Source organism: Accipiter gentilis, chromosome 33, assembly GCF_929443795.1.
Source record: "Accipiter gentilis chromosome 33, bAccGen1.1, whole genome shotgun sequence".
Taxonomy (NCBI): domain Eukaryota; kingdom Metazoa; phylum Chordata; class Aves; order Accipitriformes; family Accipitridae; genus Astur; species Astur gentilis.
Window position 1 is genome coordinate 3,653,631 of NC_064912.1, and position 21,711 is coordinate 3,675,341.

At 48.5% G+C, this 21,711-nt stretch overlaps 1 protein-coding gene across 4 annotated transcripts; it reads left to right on the top strand.

Annotated features, from left to right (window-relative positions):
• The first annotated feature begins 104 nt into the window (after positions 1-104).
• FAM234A (family with sequence similarity 234 member A) lies at positions 105-21,345 on the top strand. 4 transcript variants are annotated; one of them, XM_049790993.1, is made up of 13 exons: positions 107-152; positions 6,120-6,412; positions 6,489-6,797; positions 7,899-8,015; positions 8,222-8,410; positions 12,392-12,522; positions 14,912-15,041; positions 15,498-15,636; positions 15,925-16,065; positions 16,476-16,554; positions 16,978-17,130; positions 18,010-18,112; positions 18,258-21,345. In XM_049790993.1, exons 3-13 carry the CDS (start codon positions 6,533-6,535, stop codon positions 18,467-18,469), a joined length of 1,659 nt encoding a protein of 552 aa, XP_049646950.1. In that variant the 5' UTR covers positions 107-152; positions 6,120-6,412; positions 6,489-6,532; the 3' UTR covers positions 18,470-21,345. The 4 variants fall into 4 exon arrangements, with proteins under 4 accessions (XP_049646951.1, XP_049646950.1, XP_049646948.1 ...); XM_049790991.1 differs by lacking the exon at positions 107-152 and adding an exon at positions 852-4,614; XM_049790992.1 differs by lacking the exon at positions 107-152 and adding an exon at positions 852-3,336.
• Positions 21,346-21,711: the final 366 nt, after the last annotated feature.

The window sequence follows — 21,711 nt, forward strand, 5'->3', positions numbered from 1 at the left end:
GCCCGCGCCGTCGCCGTCGCCACCGGGACGCGCCACCCGCCACACTGCGCAGGCGCGGCTCCGGGCGGGGCGGAAGCCGGTCACCTGCGTCGCGGCGTCGCTTCCGCCGGGAGGCGGCGGGGGACGGAGGCGGAAGTGACGGCGGTGGCGGGGTGAGTGGGGAGCGCGGCGGGAGTCGGTCACTGCCGGTGCCGCCCGGCCCGCGGCGAGGCCTCCCGCGGCGGCGGGGGGAGGCCGGGCCGGGGGCCGCGGCGAGCCGGCGGGCAGGGCGGGGGCCGCGGCGAGCCGCCCCGGGCCGCGGGGGCAAGGCGGGCTTCTGGCCGCCCCCTCGGGTGTGCGGCCTTCCGCTGCGCCCCGAGAACCTGGGCTTGCCTCCGGCACTGCGGGGGTGCCTGTCGGGGAATGGAGTCGGCTCCTGAAGCGTTCCCGCTGCCCGGGCCCTCTCGCCGGCTCCGGCAGGGCGGGCGCGGGTTGGAGCAGCCGGAGCCGCCGGCGGGAACAGCGCGGTGCCGGAGCGGGAGCTGGGAAGAAGCGAGGGGCTCGGTGAAGCCGGTGGGCCGGCCGGCCGGCCGCTGCTGGGCCGCGGGGGCGAACGGCGGGGTTGGTTCCCAGGCCGCCTCTGCCTTGGCCTGCAGGCTGAGCCGGGGTGGGGAGCAGCGCTGCGAAACGCCGCGGCTCTTAAGCGCTTCCTGCTGCGCTTGACCCAGTCCTGGTGCCTTCCCTGCGATCGGAAGGGGTCGCGCAAGAAGTTGCCCAAAACCATGTCGAGAAGCCCGGGAGAGAATTTAATCCCTTTTGCAAAAGCCACGGACTCTGCCGAGGTAGCTTGTTGCTGTAATCTGCCGTTTAATCTGAGCTAGTTTATCCCGTGTGGTTGGTTGTCAGGCTGCGTATGAGTCCTGGGGAGATGCTTACACAGCACTTGCTACTGCGAGCCTGTATTTCAATCAAATAGAAACCCCTCACCTCTACAGAGCTCAGCACGCAGCCTTCAGCACTCTTCCTGGAGAGGGTTCAAAATCATGTTTCTCTTTTCCTCAGCAGGCCACAAGCCTAGTCTGCAGGCATGAATTAGAGCATTTCTTGCAGAAAGAAGAATGCTTTAGTGTGTTAAATTCCAATCTATTCCATTTCCACCTTTTTTTTCCTTATTTTGGAAAGCAAAAACCTCTTACTTAACTGCAGGGTCAGCCTGCCCTGCAGCGGGAGATGGCTCGGTGCAACTGGAGCCAGCCCTCCCCAGTGCCGGAGCAGAATTGGGCCCTGGTCGTGGGGCTGCCTGTGGAGGCTGGAAGCTGAGAGGCTCCACAAGGCTGGGCATTGGCTGTGCAGGTGGAATGGCCTGTGAATGAGCTTTCCTCCATGTACATGTGCAAGAGGGGAAAAGAAAAATTCCATTTTGGGGGAGGAAAAAAGAGGTTTCTCTTGGAGATAGTTGACAACGACAGCAGCGGCTGGAGGAAGGCTGTTGCTTCATGCTGCCATAAACCTCTCTAGGCTGTGCAGCAAGGACCCAGCGGGCAGCACGGAGTTTGTGACCTGTGGAACAAGTGCTCCACTTAAAAAATGTGCTTTCTTTTTTGTCTTTTAATAAACCTACATGAACTGACCACAGCTGCTTCTAAAGGGTTTTAATGCACCGAGATCTCTCCAAAGCCCCTAGTGTGTTAAATCTCTGGCAGTGTGGAGAAGCCGCTGTGCTTCTGACGCAAGCAGGGGAGCCCTGTGGATGAGGTGGGGATGTCTCTAACGTGAGCGATTCAAACAACTCGCTAACTACTGCTCTTGGGGTTGACGCAAGGGATCTGCAACAGTCTGGCTTTGATCCTGCGAAGCTTCTAAGTTCTGGGATGATAAATGGCACGTGTTTCTGCTGCTCGGTTGTTATTACTGGCCTAACCTGTAATCAGATCCACACAGTTTTGCAGCTTTAATGCTGTTCTTCATCTTAGAGTTTTGCTTTTCCCATTACTTTCTTGGAAAAAGTACTGGATTGTGTCTTGCTCTTTGCTAAACAGATCGAGTTTCCCTACTTGAACTCCTGACTGTAGTGAAAACTGCCCTGGGAAAGAGGACTTTTCTCTTACAAATGACAAATGTGTCACATTCTAAAGTGACATTTGGTTGCGCTCTGGAGGAGTTGTAATTCTCTTGCTGTGAATGTTCTGTGGCAGGTGTTGTGTCTGCACCAGAGGGTTAAGTGTCATTTAAGAAGAACCTGATGTTTTGAAGAGATCTGTGTTAACAGAGGCAAAATAGCAAGGGGGAGGGGAGGGGAGGGGAAAGGACAGCTGTAGCAGCAGAATGCGGATATTTCTCTGAGCTGGGTACCTGTGTTATCTTTGGTGTGATCTGGGTTACAAACTGTGTCCTTACCAACATCGCAGGGACACGAGCAGAAGCAGAGGTACCCCGGTGTCCGAAGGGGATGGTCTCCTTGAGGCAGTTCTTGCCAGCCTGTGGCTGCAGCCTTATATCAAGAAAGAGTTATGAGCTGCAGATGACCCAGCAAAACAATAAGCTTGTGTACAGAGTGCAGTCTGAGTGTACTTGGAAAGGAAAATCTCCTCATTTAGGGGGGAATCTTATGCGTTATTTCCTCTTGGCTGGACCCTGATGTAAGTGGGACTGCAGAAAAGGGAAATGACCCAATAATGTCTTAGTGTTGCAGCAGGTGACTGTCCGGAAAGTTTGCTGCAGTGCCGCGGTGTACATGGGATCAAAACTGAACGGTCTGCTCGTGGAAGGCAGCTATGAAGGGAACATTGCATCTTATTCAGAGCAAAACTTGGAAGCTGTTTTGTCATTACTGACTGCAGCTTGGGGCTTCAACAATTTCTGTCTGACAGGAAGGAAACCTGTAAGGTGCTTAAAACAAACAAACAAACAAACAAGAACCAAAACAGCCCAATGCTGTGTTTGGGCTCCTAAAATGGCCAGTCAGAAGCTGATTTCATCATTCTGTGAGAGATATAAACATGTTGAACATCAAATCTAAGTTATGATACATTGCTAGAAACTTTCCAGGAAGAACTGGTGCCTGGTGAGATTACAAATGCTGTGGTTTGGTATTTTATGGCTGGAAAATGAGTTAAACCTTCCATCAGACTGACACTTAAATGGCTTCTGTCGCCAGTCTTCATACATCTGACTGTATGCAGTTCTCTGTGCTTGTCGGGCAGTTCTAGCTGACTGGTAATGATAGTTTGTCTCTTGGATTTAACTGTGGCTTGGCACTAACCGCTTGCTGCACTAGTTTCACTGGTTTGATTCAGATCAGATCTGTAAATCTGCGCTGTAGCTTCAGGAGAAGAGGAAAGTCAGTCCCCCATGAAGGTGAGTAAAGCTGTGTTTGTCCTAAGCGCAGCATTGTTTCTGTGGGATGGGAAAGGGTATTTGTTCCTCCTTGGCTTTGATCCGTGACTGCTCCTACCTCATCCCATTGCTTGGGGTAAGTGGCCTTTAAAGCTTGGGGAGCGATGGAAGTGCGCACACCAGCAAATGGAATTCGTACAACATGCAGATCCTGGCTGTACTGCAGCACTCTGTCAGCTGTATGGCTTCAGTTCAGGTCTGTCGCATGTGGTTTCTTATGATTTCCTTTTCTATGAAGTCTTTCTCCCATGTTTTCTACTGGTGAGGCCTCCCATCCCCAGGCAGAGAGCTGGTGCTAGCTACGAGATCTAGTGCATGCAGCGTGTGTTAATAATGCAGCAACACAGGATCCTGTCGCTGCCTATTTCCTTGCAAGGTGCCTGGATGCATTAAACTTTCCGGTGAATTGTTTTGTGTCCTCTACCAGCAGGAGACAAAATGCCGGCTGCTAGAGGACAGTAAAATAATCTGAAATGCACACTATCGTTTTTTGCTTGTCTTCAATTAAACTGATTACCAGACTTCTTTGTCGTTCAGAGTTCTGACCGTTTCACATGCTGCCAGCACGTACTTTGGCAACTGTGGGCCATGGGATTTCCCGCATTGTTTGAGTCTTTGCCATTGACCTTTGTGGTCGTTGTTCTGGCACCGCCTCTGCTCTGGCAGGGGTGCAAAGGGCATTATTCAAACCCTGAAAGAAAAGAGAAAGAATTGCTTTAAAGGCATTGAGGGCTCTTTGTCATCAGTGGCTCCTAGGGTCATTGCTGCAAAAGAAGGGGAATTGCTGGGGCTGTCAGGATAATTACCACTTTTTTTATTGTTCTCATCCCAATCTAGATGACAATGGTGTGATTTATAGTGAGTCATAAAAATACGCCTTCCATACAGTTTTACGATGGTGTCCCTTTTGGACTAAGTGGGGAGAAGCCTGGTTTTGGTTCTTCTTGGGAAGTCTCATAGGTGCTGGAAGCACTTGGCCATGCCCTGGCAGTTTCCTGGCTCTGTGCTGGGGGTCTGTGGAGGGTTCTGCTGGAGAGACTGGTGGGGTTGTGCTGGAGCCCTGTCGCAGCCTGTGCCATGGACACTGGTTACCACAGCATTCAAGAAGATCCACCTCTCCCTGCTGCTGGAGACAGGCATGCCAGAGACGCACAAGCCATCTGCCTCATCGCAAGGGAGGTCGTGTAACCCATTCCGGCTACTGTCCCCCATCGCTGCGGTGGTGATTGCTCTGCTCTGGTAAATCATTTGCTCAGCCTGTGCCTGGAGCCTTGTACCTTGAACCTGCTAATGGTCTGGTGCTCGGCCGGCTTCCGTAACAGAGTGGTGCTCGGCCTGCCAGCGTGATGGCCAGGTCGGGGGGAAGGCTGAATGCATGACTCTTTCTTTTCTTCCCCTTTCCATCTGGAGCCTTCCTACCCTTGTCAGGTGCCTGCGGTTGGTCTGGAAACAGCCAGCCTCGTGAGGGTGTCTCTGTTGTTGCCAGCAGACTGATGAGAAGGGTAGATGAGGTCTTTGGAGTAAGATCTTTGGAATAAGATACAACTTCTACATTATTGATTTAACTGCATTTGCATGGTATTGTGCAGCTTGAATTAAATTGTCTGGAGCGAGATCTTGTACTTGATGTGCTGTCATGGAATAAATACCAGAGTGCTTGGCTTGGAGTAAGTGCTTCATAACTCCAGCCTTATAAGTCCAGCAGTCGCTGAGGTTAGCTAGGGGATTGACAGCAGCGTGCCAGGCTGTCCTGCTTGCCCCATGCGCTCAACCCCTGCCTTGCTGTAGGTCTGTCCGGGACAGACCTACATGGCAGAAGAGAAGAGGCCTCTGCAGCTCTTCCCTGTGGTGGGACAGGGACAACCTGGGGAGGCGAGACCTCTGGTTGAGCCACAGCTGCCTGAAGGAGGCTGGCCTCCCGAGGGTGACTCTCACCTTGTGTTTCTTTCAACCTGTAAATGAACTTGGGCATGAAACGTGAGACATAACGAGCCCTGTTGTTGTTGGAGTTGAAAGCCGAAGCTCTCTGCATTGTGTGCTGGTGCTGAGTTTAAGCTATTTTCTGCTGGGGAAGTAAATTGCTCCAGTGGACAATCTAGGCATGTGACTGCTGGGGCACAGTCATGGAAAATTGGCTCGGTTGTCATGTTTATTTGCTCTGATATAACTTTTTATGACACTGTCGTGCAGCTTTTTCCAAGGCTACTGAAATGTATTATTCTTTATTTCTTCCCTTTCGCTATTTTTTTTAAGGAACTATTAGAGAAACTGTATATGACATTGATTTTTATTGTTGTTGTGGGTAATGAGTTACATGTTTCTGTAACCAACTAGGGCTTTTTCTTTTTTTCCCCTTTTTATAACAAATTAGCACAGAACCCCTCTGCTACTGTAGCTGTAGCTTGAGATTATGATTTAAACGGGAGAAACTAAAATAGCAGTTGTTAGCTCTTCTTACATTCTGATTAAATCAAATTTTCCTGATTTTAGTCTCAACTCATGCCGTCTTTTTCCTCTGGGGAGGGAAGTGATCATTCTCTTGCCTTCTACAAGGCTGAGTTGCTAAACTTCTCAGGTAGTTTCTCATCTGAGAAGGTGTTGAAGAGCTTTGGTTTGTTGCTATACAGAAGATGCTGGTGTTTGTTCTCTCTCGCTCTCCTGGGGAAGTTCAAGTGCTCATTACAGTAGGGAACAGCCTTATGTTGGAATATAAAGGTCATGAGTGTTTCCTTTCACCTCTCCAGCCAGGAGTCAGACTGACATGCACGGGAGGCGGCAAGAAGTCTTTGCAGCAACAGGAGCTTTTGTCGTGTTTTTCATGAGTGGGATCTACAGACCAGTCAGTCTATTCTGCATAGACACTGTAGCCTTCTTTGTCTGGGTCTAGCAGAGCTGATTTCCTCCTCTGAAGAAGAAATAGTGCTGTTCCTGCATCCCATGGTCTCTCCCTGTTGCTCCATGTGGGAGAGTTCTGGTACCAACGGCACTTTGTATCCAGCTCTGTGACAATACACTGATTTGACCGCGTGAATATCAGGTAGTAACAGAATATTTTGATGGGTTTTTTGGATATATTCCAAAATCTGTTTTAACTGCTCTTTCCATTGTTGCAGGTGAGGGGGGAGAAGGGCGTCTGAATACCGATGAATGAGCTGCAATGGATAACAAAGACTCGGAAGCTGAGATCCACCCTCTGAAGGCTGAGGATGTAAAAGCTCAAGAGAACCATGAAAACTCTGTGGAGAGAAGAATTGTCAGCAAGCAGTCATCGCAACTTTCACGGCTGTCACGGTGGCGCACTGCTGCCTTCTTCATCTCATTATTTCTGTGTCTGATAATTGTGTTTGCTTTCTCATTTATCATTCCTTGCCCAGAGAGGCCAGTTTCAGAAAGAACATGGTTCCGAAACTATGACAATGCAGGTGAGCTTGCTGTAGCAGAATAAATATTTACCAACAGTTCTTTTCCTTTATGTGCCACGAATTTGAATTGTGGACCTCTACCTAAGCACAATCTGGAGCCAGGTCTGCAGGGATGCTGCTCTTGGGAGTTAGAGCTGTGAATACCTGACCTGGATAAGCAGTGGCCTGTCATAATTGGAGTGGCCTTCCAGGAGGTGTTTACAGGATCTAATGGAGAAATTAGATGCTGCTCTGAAGCTCTAACAAGGTAGCAGGCTGGCCTCATTTGGAAAAAAAAAACCAACAAACAAAAAAACAACAAAAAACCGGGGAGGGGTATCTGGGAATAAATCGTTGTTGAAGTTTGGTCTGTAAAATATTTCCTTGAAGTCTGAGCTGAGGTTTGGGGACAATTAGGCATTCTCTTTCTGTTGGTATGACTTTCTGACTTTTCTCCGTGGCTAACAGGAAGGGGAGAAGAGGAATTGCATCTTGGGTTTTTTAATAAATTGCACAAATTTGTAGTTGCTTTAAGTCAGCTCTTTAGCCGGGGTACTGCTCCCTGGTGGCTCAGCATTTGCTTCTGTGAAAGCTTTTCTTTAATCTTATGTGCAGTGGGTGTGTGCTAGTTATGCTGTAAACGCAGAGATAGTGCTCACCAGTGGGGAATGAGCTTTGTGTGTTAATGCAGAAATCCCAAGTTCTGCTACTGTGAGCTGAAGAAGGCTGCTATCTGAGGGTGAGAAAGATGGAATATCTGGGGCTGGGTTTCATGGGTTTTGTTGTTTTGGGTTTTTTTTATTTTATTTTGGCAATAGCAACCCCACACCAAGACCAGAGTTGTTCTTTTTTCATCATAGTTCAAATTCTGGCTGCTTGGCTTTAAAAAAAGACAAATCCTCTGGGGGATAGCAGATTTAAAAAATCCTTTGGCACTAACTTCCAGTCCTTGGTACTTATGTAGATGGCTTTTTTTAATATAAAAGCCAATTTGTCTTGATGTTACACTGTCAGAGATGGAGGCAGCGAGTAGGTCCCTAGGAATTTGTGTTTTGCTCCAGGTAGCTCTGCTGTTGGTTGAGGCAATCCTCACCAGCGCCTGGCTTGTGGTCTCTTTTACAGTGGCCTACCGGTTTCTCGCTATAGAAGATGCGAATGAAGACAAAGTGCAAGATGTCGTCTTTGCTTTCAAAGCTAGCAATGGCAACAGCAGCTTCAACACAACCTGTTCGGATGAAGGTAGCGTGATTCAGAAACAGAAAACCTTGTAGTAAAAGGGCTGTTGTCTCTCTTTTAGTTCTAATTAGTGATGCTGCTGTGGGTCTGGGAGAGAAAACCAGGTTAGCTGGGTGGGAAGAGGAACGGGGTGAGTCCCAGCTCTTGGGTAGTGCGGAGCAGCAAGGGTAGGTGTTGGTAGCACTCCCTCTGACATCTCTTCTCTTCAGGTCTGCCTTCTCCATGTGCCTTCGTTGCTGCTGTGTCTGGCACAAACGGCAGAGTGCTCTGGGAGAGGCCTGCTGCCGAGGAGGTTGAGTGGATGGAGTGTGGCATCAAGCAGCTCGGGGCAGCTGAGGCCCAGGGTTGCCTGGTCGTGGGGAAGCCGGTGTCTCTTACCGCAGTTGACCTGAGGACAGGTGAGTGGGGAGCAGAGTACTGCTGCCATACAGGGGACAGTGCTACTTGCTTTCCTCACCTGGTGACCTTCAGACCTCGGAGGCTGGGGACGTCAGTGTGACATGACATGCTGGTACATGAACAATGGGTGCAGGGTATTTATTATCTTGAAAACCTTGCCAGAGCCATTCGCTGAGCCATTGAGAAGTGCCTGTTCTCTCAGCCTCTCTGTTCCAAAGGCTGGACTCTGTTGTGATGGTTTGTGCCAGCCGCTGTATTGTAAGACCAGCGTTTCAACAGCTGTTGAAACAGGAGAAGCAGTCACTAGCTGTGAATGTTACTTTATACTCTCAGGGGTTGGACACAAACCTGCACCTGCAATATTTCTCAGTCATTTGCATGTGAGTGCTAGGAGTACCTGCAGTGGCAAGAGGAGTGGGAGTTCTAGGGATTTATGATTTTAAAGTCATCAAGGAGAGCACTCAGGATAAGTATTCACTGGTCTGTTTCAGTAGTCCAGGATTTTGCCTGGTTTCTCTGGAAAACCTTCTTCATTTCTGAACCTATAGATGGAGAAATTCATCATCATCTTGCCTAACACAGGGTGAGGGTAAAGAGTGCCTGTACTTCTCTAGGAACAGGGCAGTAACCACCTGCTACACCTTGAACTTTGCTTGCTGATGAAGCCTGAAATACATTTCCATTTTGGGGGTCACTGTTTCAAAGGTTCTAAACAATGCCTTGGAAGCATGCCTAGGATCTTATCCTCTGTATCTGGTATTGAACCCCTCCCACCCAAAATTTGGGAGAGATAAATAGCAAGAGGTATAGCTCTAGGGAATCTGAGCAAAATGTAGTGAAGTTTTTGATTTCCAGTGTAGATAGAAGTGTAGACACACACAGAGCTGGAAAGCTTCTGTACCAACTGAGATATCTTAGCACTATTTCCCTCATCAATAGGCTTTAGCACAGGTTATTTATAGACTATTAATTAAGTAGTTGCTTTTAGGTCAAGTGTAGAATGGTGACTGCCGAGCCAAAGGCATATAGCTAAAGACCACTGTAAAGACATAGCATAAGCATGGAGAGACAGAACCAGGCTAAGCCACAGGTCACAGCAACAATATGGTAAGAAAACATGCCATAGATAAATTAAAAGCAAGAGACGAAAAATTGCTTCAGATAGAAAATGAATGACCCAGAAGTTGGCGTATTTGATACCCTTTTGCAATTAAGTAGGTTAAAAGGGGCTTCTTAGCATAGTTGACTTTTACTGGGGGTTAGGAGGACAGATCAGAATAAAATGTATATAAATAGGCTAAATGTATTTAAAGTGGCAAAGTCTGACTTACATCACATTGTGCTAAAAACAGTAGTCAGAACAGTCTTTAGTTGTTAATGATTCATCCTCATGGAGGATTGGTGAGATTCCAGGGCTTTCAGGCTGCCTAGCCTCTGCCTGTAGGAAGATTGAAGGAGAGGTAGGCAGATTATCATCTGAAAATGTCTGATATGGTTTTGATCTTTAAATGCTGATAAAGTTAGTGCTTTTCTATCAATTTGAGTTGTGTTAAGTCTTATTTTCTTCATTGCCAGAATAAGTGACCTGAGCAAACAAGAAGGAAAGTGTAGGATTGCATGCTTCTGTTTGTGTGGGACATATCACATTCCTGCATGTTTATCTTACAAGCAAACTGGGACGCAAGAGCTTAAGATTAGCTGTTCCATGTCAAAGCAAAAGTCTGTGTAGCTGTGTATTCCATCTCTGCCAGGGCCAGAAGCAGAGTCTTAAGGAAGAGGACAGGAGTAAGTGCTTTGTTACACCTTCTCTCTTCACCTTATCCTCCAGTAGCCAGCATTGTGAGCCTTGTGAGCAGTTCTGGTCTCCTAAGGGACATGGCAGAAAGGGGACCATGATGGTAAGATGTTTGAAATTGCTTCTGTGCCAGAAATCACTAAATAAACCAGTACTTCAGCCTGGAGAATGTGCAACAGGGAGAAATTAGTCTATAAAATTATGAGTGATACGTAGAACAGGGAATGATGATTTCCTGTTGCAATTCTTCATTGCTCCATGGTTCTTTTATCAAGTGATAGGTTCAGAAAAACCGAAAGGGGATATTTCTTCACATCCACTGTATGGTGGATGCCAGGAGCTTACAGCTGTTTGGTAAACAAGTGGGCAAGGGCGTGGGAGAGGGGTCTAACACTGCTCAGTAGAAAAGACCTGCCTTTAGCTCAGATAGCTTGTGAGCTGCAGACTGGGAGAGCAGTCTGTGGCTCTGTGTCTGGACCTCATCCAGCCCGAAGCAAGCAATCCTGCTTTGTGTCCTCTGTGGCTGCTTGAAGTGAGAGCTGAAGTCAGTCATCTAAGTCCTAATGTTATTATTCCTTCTGGACCGAAAAAAACCCCTTTTCACCCAGGTTAGATTTGCTGTCTAGGCACTTGTCTAATTTCCAGTTTGGCTTTTGTTGCCATGCTTCTGCTGTGACCTCGGGCTCTGAGGAAGCACCGTAGCACTCTAGACGTTGGACAGGATAGTCCCATCTCCTGTCGATGGAGCAGGATGGGTCTGGATTCACAGTTCGTGCTCTTTGGGACTTGTGTTAGAGCATGAAAGCTTCTCAAGTCCTTTGTGTTGAATCCATCTCACCGTTACCTGTTTCTATTAAGTCAGACTGCTCTTTTAAGAGAGTAAGATGCTTCCTCGAAAACTATATCTACTGTCTAAGCAGCAAAGAATAGAGCCTTATGCACTGAAATGCGAATTTTATCAGCCTGGTCTTACTGTTTTAGCTTTGGTCTGTGCTGCAGCCAGGAAATAGTTATTTAAAACTTAAGTTCTCTCCTTCCTTTGCCTGCTTGCTTTCTTCGGAGGTAAAATTCTTTGCCTTCCCATGATTTCCTAGGGGCACTCTTCTACTTCACATCTGTTGTCATAGTAACAAATCCAAGTATTTTTTTGCAGCGTTTCAGTAAAAGCTTTGAAGGAATCCTACTGGAAATACAGCCTGCCTTAAATTATTGCAGACGGGGTCAGGTAGTAAGTAATTTCTTGACCTTCAGTGCAACTGCCTTCCTGACAAAGAACAGATGATTACTTTGCATTCCTGAAATGATGATTGCTGTCTGTGATACTGTTTAAAGGGGAGGGTAGGCCTTTCCCTTCTGAGCACCTAGTTAGTCACTTAAGTCTTCCTTAAAAAGAAAAACTCCCACCGGCCTCCCCCCCCAACTCCCCGCCCCGAATTCCTCTGCACATTCCACTGGGCAGTGACTGGAAAGTGGCCAGCAGCCCTGGGCAGAGTGTATGGAGTAAAGTCACCCAAGTGGCCTGGAGCTGCTGAAGAGAAACTCCCCCACAACACAAACACCGTTTTTTAAAAACCAAAGCTCTGCTACCTCTATTTACAAACAAGTTTGAACGTGCTGTGCATGTTCTTTGGACAAGGGAGAGGTGTATGTGAACTGACTTGTGGCTGGTCATGTCAGTGTGGAACATCTGCAGGAACATCTGCAGGAGGCAAGTTGCAGCATACTTTTGTCCGGAGTAGCTGCAACACTGTGATCAGAATTTAGCTGCTTTATGGTCTTAAAATGTCTGCACAGATTTAAGTACACAGCGGCAAGATTTTAGGTCACAAAAAAGGATCCTCCATGCCATGAAGATGCTGGGAAGCTTGTTAACCTAAGGTGTAAGAAAAGCAAGCTGTCCTTTGTGCCCTGTGAATTGATTTGTGCCTAGAATGTTTGGCTGCATTGGTGCAGACAGCTAGAATTACTTTCCAGTATAAGTTGAAATTGTGGATGGATGCTGGGACTCATTTGAAATGCAGAAATGCAGCAAAGTACCCCATGATGAGCATAAATGTGGTTGGTTTGCGGTGCTGATGGGCTGTAAATGGCTGGCTACTGCAAAGTACCTTGAGGAGTAGGGGCGTTAAAAGCCTTTCAACCTAAAGTGCATTTTAGTGAATGTTTCCCAATAATTGTCTTCTAGGGGAAGTTCGGTGGAGACAGTCCAGTGACTTTGGAGCTAATTATACTGTGCTGACTCCCCTGTCGGTGATTCCAGATGTGGATGGTGATGGACTTCAGGACCTGATAATCTTTATTGCTACAGCAGATAAGGTATGTCACTCTGAAGCTATGATAAACCCAGTGGCTGGGCCACAGGGCATGGCAGGAATGCTATTTATTTCGATCTTGTGATCTAAGAGGAAGTGTCCAGAGGCCTCTGATATCTGTGGGTTTGAGGTAGGTTCTTTCCCACCCTACAGAGATGTACTCCCAAATCAATGCAAGTGTTTTATGGTTTAAAAAAAGAAAAAAGCCAATCAGAAATCCCTCCCCCTTTTCAGTCTAAGCTCCTCACTGCGCATTCCTGAGCTGTGTTTGGAGTGAGCCTAGGCTAGATGAGCTTGCAGTTTTCTGGGACTCAACTCAGAGAAGTGGAAGTGAACAAACCCTGACAGGTTTGCCTCTTAGATCAAAACACGACTGACAGCCAGCACTTTTGTAGCACCACTGCCTTTTTCTGATACCTTTCATATTGCTGCCTGGGGTCTGCTTTGCATGGCTCTCTTCCTAGTGTCACTGCACTGGTTAATTCTGACTTGGGTTCATTTAGTGAAATAACTGCTAGTTGTGTTATCTCCATTCCAATATTGCTTTTCCCATTTCTTAGAGGGGGAAGGTCATGTAGCTGTAAGTGTTTTTATACTAAAACATCTGCATCCATGATTGAGCTGTACAGCATCATCTGCATGTGCGGTCTGTCCTGTTTAAAGCATACAAAAGTTATGGTTCCCTGTAAGTCTGATGGGAGCAGTGGGAGCCCCATGTCCTCATACCAGAGTCCTCCAGAAGCAAATAGGGTTTTGCTGTCCAAAGCATTGTTGTTGCCAGAGTCATCAGAAATTCTATCCTTTCCAACTGCTACATTTCTTTTCTGTTTTCTGTCCTCCTTGCTTTTGCTATCCCAGTTATCTCAAGACTTTTTTTTTTTTTTTAAATCTTAGGCGGCCAAGAAATGTTTGAATGTAGTCTCTGTTCTGCAGGACTGCCTTTTGATTTGTTTTCCATTTAACCTCTCTAGCTATCTTGGTATGAAATCCCTTCCTCCCTCTGGACTTGGCAAGCACTCTGTCAACTAAAGTAAAAGTACATTCTTTTTGGAGAATCACGAAAAACGTAGGGAGCTTGGGTGGAGCTCTGCAGCTTGGAAAAAGACAGTCTCGTCGGAAGGGAGATTCAGAACTTAAGTAAATTAGCTTTGTTGCTAACAAGGGCTGAAGTTGAACGTTACATTATACTGCTGTTTCCTGAAATGGCAGAGCTTTGAGCAGTTCGTGGGGAAGGGTCTGTGTGCAGGGGGTTTAGATGACAGCTTTTTCTGAGTCTTACTGACCCCTACCTGCTGCAAGCTTCAGCACAAATACACCTGGGAAAATATGGTGTTTTTCAGGATACATCGCCTGTAGCAGCACACAGAAGTATTAAGCAATGCAGTGAATAAGGTGGTATGTATTCTCACTCACTGTATGACTACCTTTGGCTGTTACTGTCCCCGGGCAGCTGCTGAACCAGTGCTTGCGAGTAAAGGTGAAGCTGATCTACAAGAGCTGGTTTATGTCTCCTCCCAGTGCAGGAGGCTGGGACTAGCCGGTGGATGCTTTGCTCTCCCTCTCCAGCTGTGTTCTTCATTCTCCCCAGCAAACTCTATCCCTTATTCACCTGCCAGACTCTCCAGATTCACTTTGAGAGCAGCAGATTTCCTTCTCTTTCCCAGTCCCTCCCTCTCAAGAAAGAGGGAAGGGTTCCTGCCTGACTCAGCATCTCTGATGGATACTGTTTGTCTCGGTCTGATGTTTCTCTTTTCCCTAGTGTGCATTGCTCTCCCCAGACCATGACTGTTCCCCAGCCATTTGAATCTGATCCTGATTTTATCTTTCATTCTCCTGGGTGAAATGTTTTTAGTGGATTCTGTTACCCTGCAAAAAAAATATAAAGAAACCTGTCAGCTCTTTCATCCCCTTGGACTCATGTCAGCCTTAGGAGGAGTAGATTAGGGCTCTTAAAATATTTAGCAGAGCTACCATGTGAAGCCAAGTTTCCCCTGTGTCCCTATGCTGCTTTGTTTCTGCCTTTAGGTCCTCTCCATCATTGTCACTGCTCAGTAGGCTTGAATCGATCTTTGCTGTTCTTAGCAGAGCTGGAGCTTGCTGTTCAGCGGTCCCAGCCTGCAGGGAAGGTGGTTGGCAGAGGTAGTAAAATCTCGGGCAAGTGGCTGTGCTGGAAGTGGTTTTCAAACTTGCAAAAGTATTCACAGCAGAGGGATCATCTAACTCGTGCCCACACCTCCAAAACCAGGGAGAGACTTCATCTGAGCCTATGCTGTTCCCATTCAGCTGCTGCTCGGTACCAGCTGCTCAAAAGCATTGGAAAACACTCAAGTTGGAGCAGTAACAGTGCGATGCAGCTTTAACCTTCTTTTTTTTTTAATCCCTTCACTGTGTAGATTAAGACCTTCATCCATTCAGGAAAAAATGGCAAACAGATCGGCTCCACTGGAAGCCTGAACGTGGATGGGAAAGCTCGCTATATCAGGCTGAACCTGGACTCTTCTTACTACTTCCTTTTCTATACAGGTACAGTTCTGTTTGTGAATTCAGTCTGAAAGAGTGATGATAACTGTGAAATGAGGATTACTAAACAGTTGTCTGAAAGAGTGTTTTGCATTCTTATAAGCTATGTCATGCTTTCACCTAGCGAAAGAGCTATTCAAGGCCAAGAGAAGGAGGGGCTTCTGCTTAAACTAGGGTTTGCTATGTACTGTAGTAATTTTATTTGAAAAATGTTGAGAATGTAAGGTTTAAGTAGTCATTTATAGCAAATGATTACTGTGGAACACTTGGATTATGAACAGATAAAGATGTTAAAAGCATTCAAAAGCAGGCTTGAGTCTCATAATGCCACTACAATTCTATGATGCAAACCCTAAAAATACAGTTGACCTGCCAGATCTAGAAAATCGTAGAGTTCAGAGCAAGGGCAGGATAATTTATCTCCCTCATTCTTGCTTTTTTTTTTTTTTTCCCTCACAGAAAACTCTCTCTATGCATATTCCCTGAAAGATCTCTACAGTGCAGCAACTGGGATGGAAATTAAGCTTCCCAGCCTTGAGCAAGATCCTCAGTGGGAGAAGAACATTGACCGCACCACGCACCACTTATCCTTTCTCAGGTGTGAGATTACGTCTTGGTTGCTGGTGGAGTGGAGGGTACTGGTGTTCCTGACAGGATGGCCTGGTGTGGCTTTGTTCTTTCCTGGCTACATGGCTTTTGGACTAGGAGCACATCCAAAGCTCAGAGAGGGGGCTGTTGTTGATGGCCTGGTCAAGGTTTCACAGGAAAGGAGGGAAAGCAGGCTGCGATTTCATATTTGCATTTGCTGTGCAGGGAAAAAACCAAAACCTTGCAATAAAACCATCCACAGTCTAGAAAGCTTAATCATTTCTCTGTCCTTTGTCAGCTTTGGAGACATTCGTTACCTGGCAAAAATTCCTGGGCGATCACGGGAGAACATCTTGGTTGTAAACTCAGAGATGGCTATGCTAATCAATGCACAAAATCTTCAGACTTTGTGGACCCTCAACGTCTCCCGTGTTGTGAGGTAGTGTTACTGATGTGGGGTAGATGTGGCATTTCCAGGATCCCAGCAACAGCAGTGTCCTGGCAGGCACTATTTTTTTATTATTATTTATTTATTTGAAATGCAGGACCCTGCTCTGTGATCATACTTGGATCATGCTTATTGTGTTGTGTCCTCTGCTAGCAAATGTCAGGTGCTGCTTCAAAGTGGAGGAGCCCAAAGCTTTGATTCTTCATTCTGTGCCTGCTGGGATCTGGTTGTCCTAGGACTGGACTCAGAGCTGGGAGTAGTACCAGGCTAACCTAACATTGTAGCGGTCCAGTTTCTTACCAGGGAAGCTGAGGGAGGATAGAGGCTGCTCTGAAAGAACAGCCCATGCCTATGCCATCAAGGGTGCGTTGTGATCTGTCCCTTCTCTTTCTCTCCCTTAGTGAGCCGCTGCTTGGTTACTACAAACCTGATGTTCTGGGTATTGTCCTTGAGAGTGAAATTGGACCCAACAGGAAGAAGGTTTGAAATCTCTTCCTTTTAACTTCCCTTTTCTCTGCATGTCACAGCTCAAGCAGGCATTGAGTCAATGACAGCTGGTGGGATGTGTTCCCTCTGGCTGATTTGAGGAAGCTTTAGGCTGGGAAAGGATCTCTTTCAACAGGTTATTGAAGCTGGCTCAGGCACTTTAATTCTCTTCTCAGCAAGAAGCTTCAATGACAGAGCTTTGAACCGCTTGAAATAGCTGCAAAACTTGTGACTTTAACGTGGCCCGCCCCAGGTCTCACAGTTCTGTGATGCTCAGCTTCAAGTATTTCCTCATCTTCCCATGAGTCAGATACTTGTTCCCATAGACGGTGTGGGGTACGGACAGCTGACTTGACTTCTCTCTCATGGCTTGTTAGAGCTCTTTGGTATGAGTTCCTTTTCTTTCTTCCCTGCTAGGTTATGATTGTTGAGAGTGGATCTGGAGCAGTCCAGTGGGACCTGAAGCTGAACTCGAGAGCAGAGAGCCCTGGGCCAGCCACACTTTCTACTGCTGATCACCGCTCCGCCTTCCTCATCTGGGGTGAATACCAGGTGCCAGGAAATGAAACAGTGAGTAGTGTTGCTGAATGGTTGCTGTTCTCTGGACTTTGGGCCAGAATTAGGTGAAACTACCCCCTTCTCCCAGTGTTCACATTCGCGTTTGTCTGTGCCACTAACACTGCAGCTTCCTGTACTGGGTGTGGGGTCTTTTACCAGTCTGGTCTGCTAGAAGCAGGCAGACCTCTGTAAGTGGTCTGGTCTCTACTGGGTCCTCACAATGTCCATAGTGGTATCACTGCTAGCAGCTGGTGGTGACACCAGCAGCTTTTGTCGTCCTCAGCCTGGTTACGTAGAGAAAAGGGACTTAGTGGCTCTATGAGCAAAGTCACTGGATTGTCCAGAGCCCTGCCTTGGTGTGGTACTGTTGGTGAGGCGAGAGGCTGCTGGCTTGGTACCTCTGAAGTTGCTGCTGTTTGGCCGGGAGCCTCCTGCAGCAGTACTGCACACAGTGATCTCCCGTGGCCATGTGAATATCCTCTCTGCGCCAAGACAGTCTCTGGCAGCCTCGATGCACAGCTCAGCTGCGTAACAGAGCCCTCTGGGGCAGTGGCTGGCAGTGTAAGTGACAGGTTGTGTCTTGGAGAATGCCTGAGCACCAGCTGAGCTTTCTGTGCTTTCCTCGCTAACTCTACCAGCCCTAAGGCAAAAATCTGTCTCCTGCCTGTAGCAGACAGGTCTGCTGTTTGCAGGAAGCTTGGGGTGGGGAGGGAGAGGACCAAGCAGTAAGCAAAATCCCAACGCTAGTACTAGTGGCATCAGACAGGATGAGTTGGGCTGACATGGACAAGTATCTGACTGGGATGTATTCTGTCGAGCTGAGCCTGGTGCTGGCGTTGTCTCTGGGATAACATGTGGGTCCATGTCCTGATAGTGTCCTGTTGGTTGCAGAGATCCAGAGCTCCTCTCCAGAAGCTGTATCTTTTCCATCCTTCCTACACTAATGTCCTGTTGGAGCTCCGCAATAGCACAGACCAAATAATCGCATTCAATGGTAAGTCCTCTCCTTCCAGCCCTCCAACAAGGAGGTGCAGGAGGACACTGGCTTTCTGTTACCTCCTGGACTCTGTGTTGGGTCTGGTGGCCAGTCTGAACACAGACACCTTAGGCCAGGCTTTTCCCTCTGCTCTGTGTTACAGCCACACTGTTTGAGCGGAGCCGTCACGCCTGCTACGTGCTGTTGAGGGGACCTCAACCCAGTGAGGAGCCAGGGTCAGTGTCTCTGATGAAGCGTAAGCTGAAGGAGGATGTCTCCGAGAGCAGGGTGGTCTGGCTGAGCCAGGTGGCTGTGGACAGCGAGCAGTATGTCCGGGACCGCCTCTACAGGATGCGATTCCACAGCCGAGTGTGAGCTTGCTGAGGGAGGGGGAGAGTCTGCCCTGGGCCAGATGTCTCCCAGCTGCCTCTCCTCTGCAGCCATGCTCTTTGCAAACCCAGATCACGGATTCAAATGGGAAGCTACCTTTCTCGATCCGCAAACCAAAGTGTGGCTGGCAGGGAAGCACCCCCAGTGTCTGGGGATGCCCAGGCTGTGGGGGCAGCTGCCAGTGCATCTGTCCTCAGAGCTGATGGGACTTCAGTGCTTGGCCACCACTGAAGTGTCGTCAGCTCGGGGAAGAGGGCTTTCCCCTTGATCCTTCTGTGCCCGCAGAACTGTGCTGACTCAGCCTGTGTCTGGAGGAAAACACGTGCTTGCTGGGGATGCCGGAATTCATTATTTCTTGGGTGCTTGTGTGAGAAGTGGAGCTTCGATGTGTGGTGTTAGATTTCCTTTCTGAGTCAGCTCTCCTGGCTGTGGGAGAGCTGCTTGGCTGCAGGTTGATTTGCAATTGCCCTCTCCTGGATTTGGGCCCCTGCTTCAGTAGTCATGGGGTGTGTGTAGTGACAGACCCCAGCCGTGGCTGATGATGTGGCTAGGTGTTACCTGGGCCAGCAGAGCACAGGTTAAAGTGTCATTGTACTTAGAAAATGACCTTTTCTCCTAAGAACAGCTCCATGTGCCCTACTCTGCATTCAGGAGCCTACCTGTTTCTGTCTCCTCTGCTGCTTCCTTTCCAGCCAGGCTGTGCAGCATTGGTGACAGAAAGGGAGCTGGTCTCCCACCTGATTTATGCATCAATGTTCCTCCCTGCCCCCAGTCTGATTATAGGAGAGAAGAAATCCACCCTGAGCCCAGGCTGGCTGGTCCCTGCCCATACAGACACCACCTCTCCTGCTGGTTTTGAGGTGCCGGAGGATCTAGGACATTTTTTCGGAGTAGAATTGCACTTTAACCAATCCTGGGAGCTGGGCTTGCCGCTCTGGGGAGCCCTGTACCCAAGTGGCAATGCCAGCTGCCCTGTAAATAATCCTTCAGCCTTGTAGCTGCTGAGGAGTCTTCTCCAAGCACTGTCCCCTCTGCCAGGAGGTGGGCAGGCTGTAAGACAGGCATGAGCCACCCAGGGAAACAACGCAAGCTCTCTTTGCAGCACAGCTCCAGAGAGAGCTTTGGGCTGCCTCCCTGCAGTTGGAATTGAAGTGATGCTGGGTGAGGATCTTCAGGTGCTGTTCTCTCTGTCCAGCCTGGTAGCCCGAGGGAATGGGACAGGTTGCTGTGTGAAGATGATGTCTCCCCTGGAGACTTCTGTAGTGTGGTGTGTTTGCTCTGCCATGTTCCTTGGTGGGCACCAGTGTGGACTATAGAAGTGAGGTGCAAAGCCTGGAAAATGGTTTGAATTTGCTGCTTAGTCCTGAAAGCTGTGGTCCCCCTACCAGCTGCACTGAGGTATGAGCCCTGTCCATACACTGCTGGGCATCCATCTGACTGGTGAGAGGAAGGTGGACAGAAAACACACGCCCTAAAAATAACCTCTCTCAAGTTTTGCAGTGCTGGGGCTGGGGTTTGGCCAGTGCCTCCCTCCCTTGCCTAGTCTCAGATTGGGGTGTGTGTAAAAATACTGTAGGATGAGAAACTTAATGTCGGGTTGTGTAGGGTTGGGCATCAGTTCTGCTCTTGTGGCAACTGCTGAGCTTTAACCGGCTGCAGGGCAGCTGCTGGCTCAGGCAGCTGGTGTCACCCAGGCTCATGCGCACAGCCTCAGCTCTCCCAGCCTTGCAGCAAAATGAACTGCAGGATCAGTGGTCTGCCTGGACGCTAACCTCCTGCTTCCAGCTGGCCTGGTAGTTGCCTAAAGGGTGCCCTGGCACCCTCCGCCCTGTGACCGGTAGCTCGGGCAGTCAAGGGAGCCATGTAGGATGAGTGCTGCTGGCCTCTGCAGTGGTGCTCTGGTGGCAGAGTCCAGTCCTGGGGCATCTCGGCTGTGCAAGAAGCTGGGGGTGCTCCCAGAAGAGCATTGCGCAACCCCTGATGCACCCTGAACTCAAAATGGTTGGCTTCCCCCTCTCTTCCTCTCTTTCCAAACTGTTTTCTGAGGAAGTCTGGGGGTGCAGGGAGGCTCCCTTGCTGTGTCCCTTTCCCCTAGCTTAAGTCACCTCTTTGCTCAGCACAGTAAAGACCTGAAGCCTAGCAGCCCTGCAAGCCCCTGTGCCAGCATTGCAGCATTGCAGGGATCACAGGCTGCGCCAGCGCTGCAGAACCCAAGTTGTGAGGGCTGGATTCAGCCTGCCCTTCAGTCGGCTGGGGCAGAGATGGGAGCATGGCTGTGGGAGCTGGGCAGTTGGAGCCCCAGACTTGCGTGCTATTCTGACCTGAGTGCTGGATGCAGATTGCATCCCACTGAAATTCCCCTGGCAGGGAGCAAGCTGCCTGGGTTATATTCTCACCGCAGTCACACGGTCTCAGCACTCTCCCTCCTCCGATCCCTACCCAGACCTGACCTTTCCCATAGGCACACTGAATGTTCCTTCAGGAGAGCTGGATTTTTGGCTTTGGGGGGCTTTTCTGGCTTTAAGTTGTACATTAATGTTTCCAGATACTTTGGAAACGCAGATTTCCCTGTGGCAGCTCAATTAAATGCATCAGTGCCAAACCAGCACCTTCTTAACAAAACAAGTCCTTTTTCCAGCTTATTTCCTTGTGTAATTGTTTTTTTGCAGTATTTAATGAATGACTTTGTGCCTTGATTCAATAACTCAGATGGGTGATGATGGCATATATCACTGTGTTATGTATTAGTGTGTTTTTTAACACTAAGACTGTTTGGTTTGATTCTTTAACTTATTGCAAATTGTGCCCTATAGGACTTGGTCTAACCGGAATGGTTTCAATAAATCCTCTTTTGCATTGTTTGTAAATGGTGCCATGCTTTTGTTGTTGCAGCTGAGGTTATGCAAGACTCTGGGATTTTTCTGGCAGCCCTTTGTGCCACTTCCTGAAGGCAGAAACCCCCCTTTTTGGGAGGGATCCAGGTGTCTTGGTGATGCTTTGATGGCTGAGCTGGCCATAGCTCTGCCCTGTCCCGCTGCAGGCAGGTGATGGACCAGGTGATGAACTGGGAGAATGGAGCATGTGGAGGGAGGCTGGAGTTAGATAACCAAGCTGGGCCAGCCCATCCCTGCCCCCCGCCTGGGGCTCCCTGACCTGGTTTTACACCCCAGATTCCTGCTGCAGTCCATCAGCATGAAAATCTCATGCCGGGGCTTGGATTTGGATCA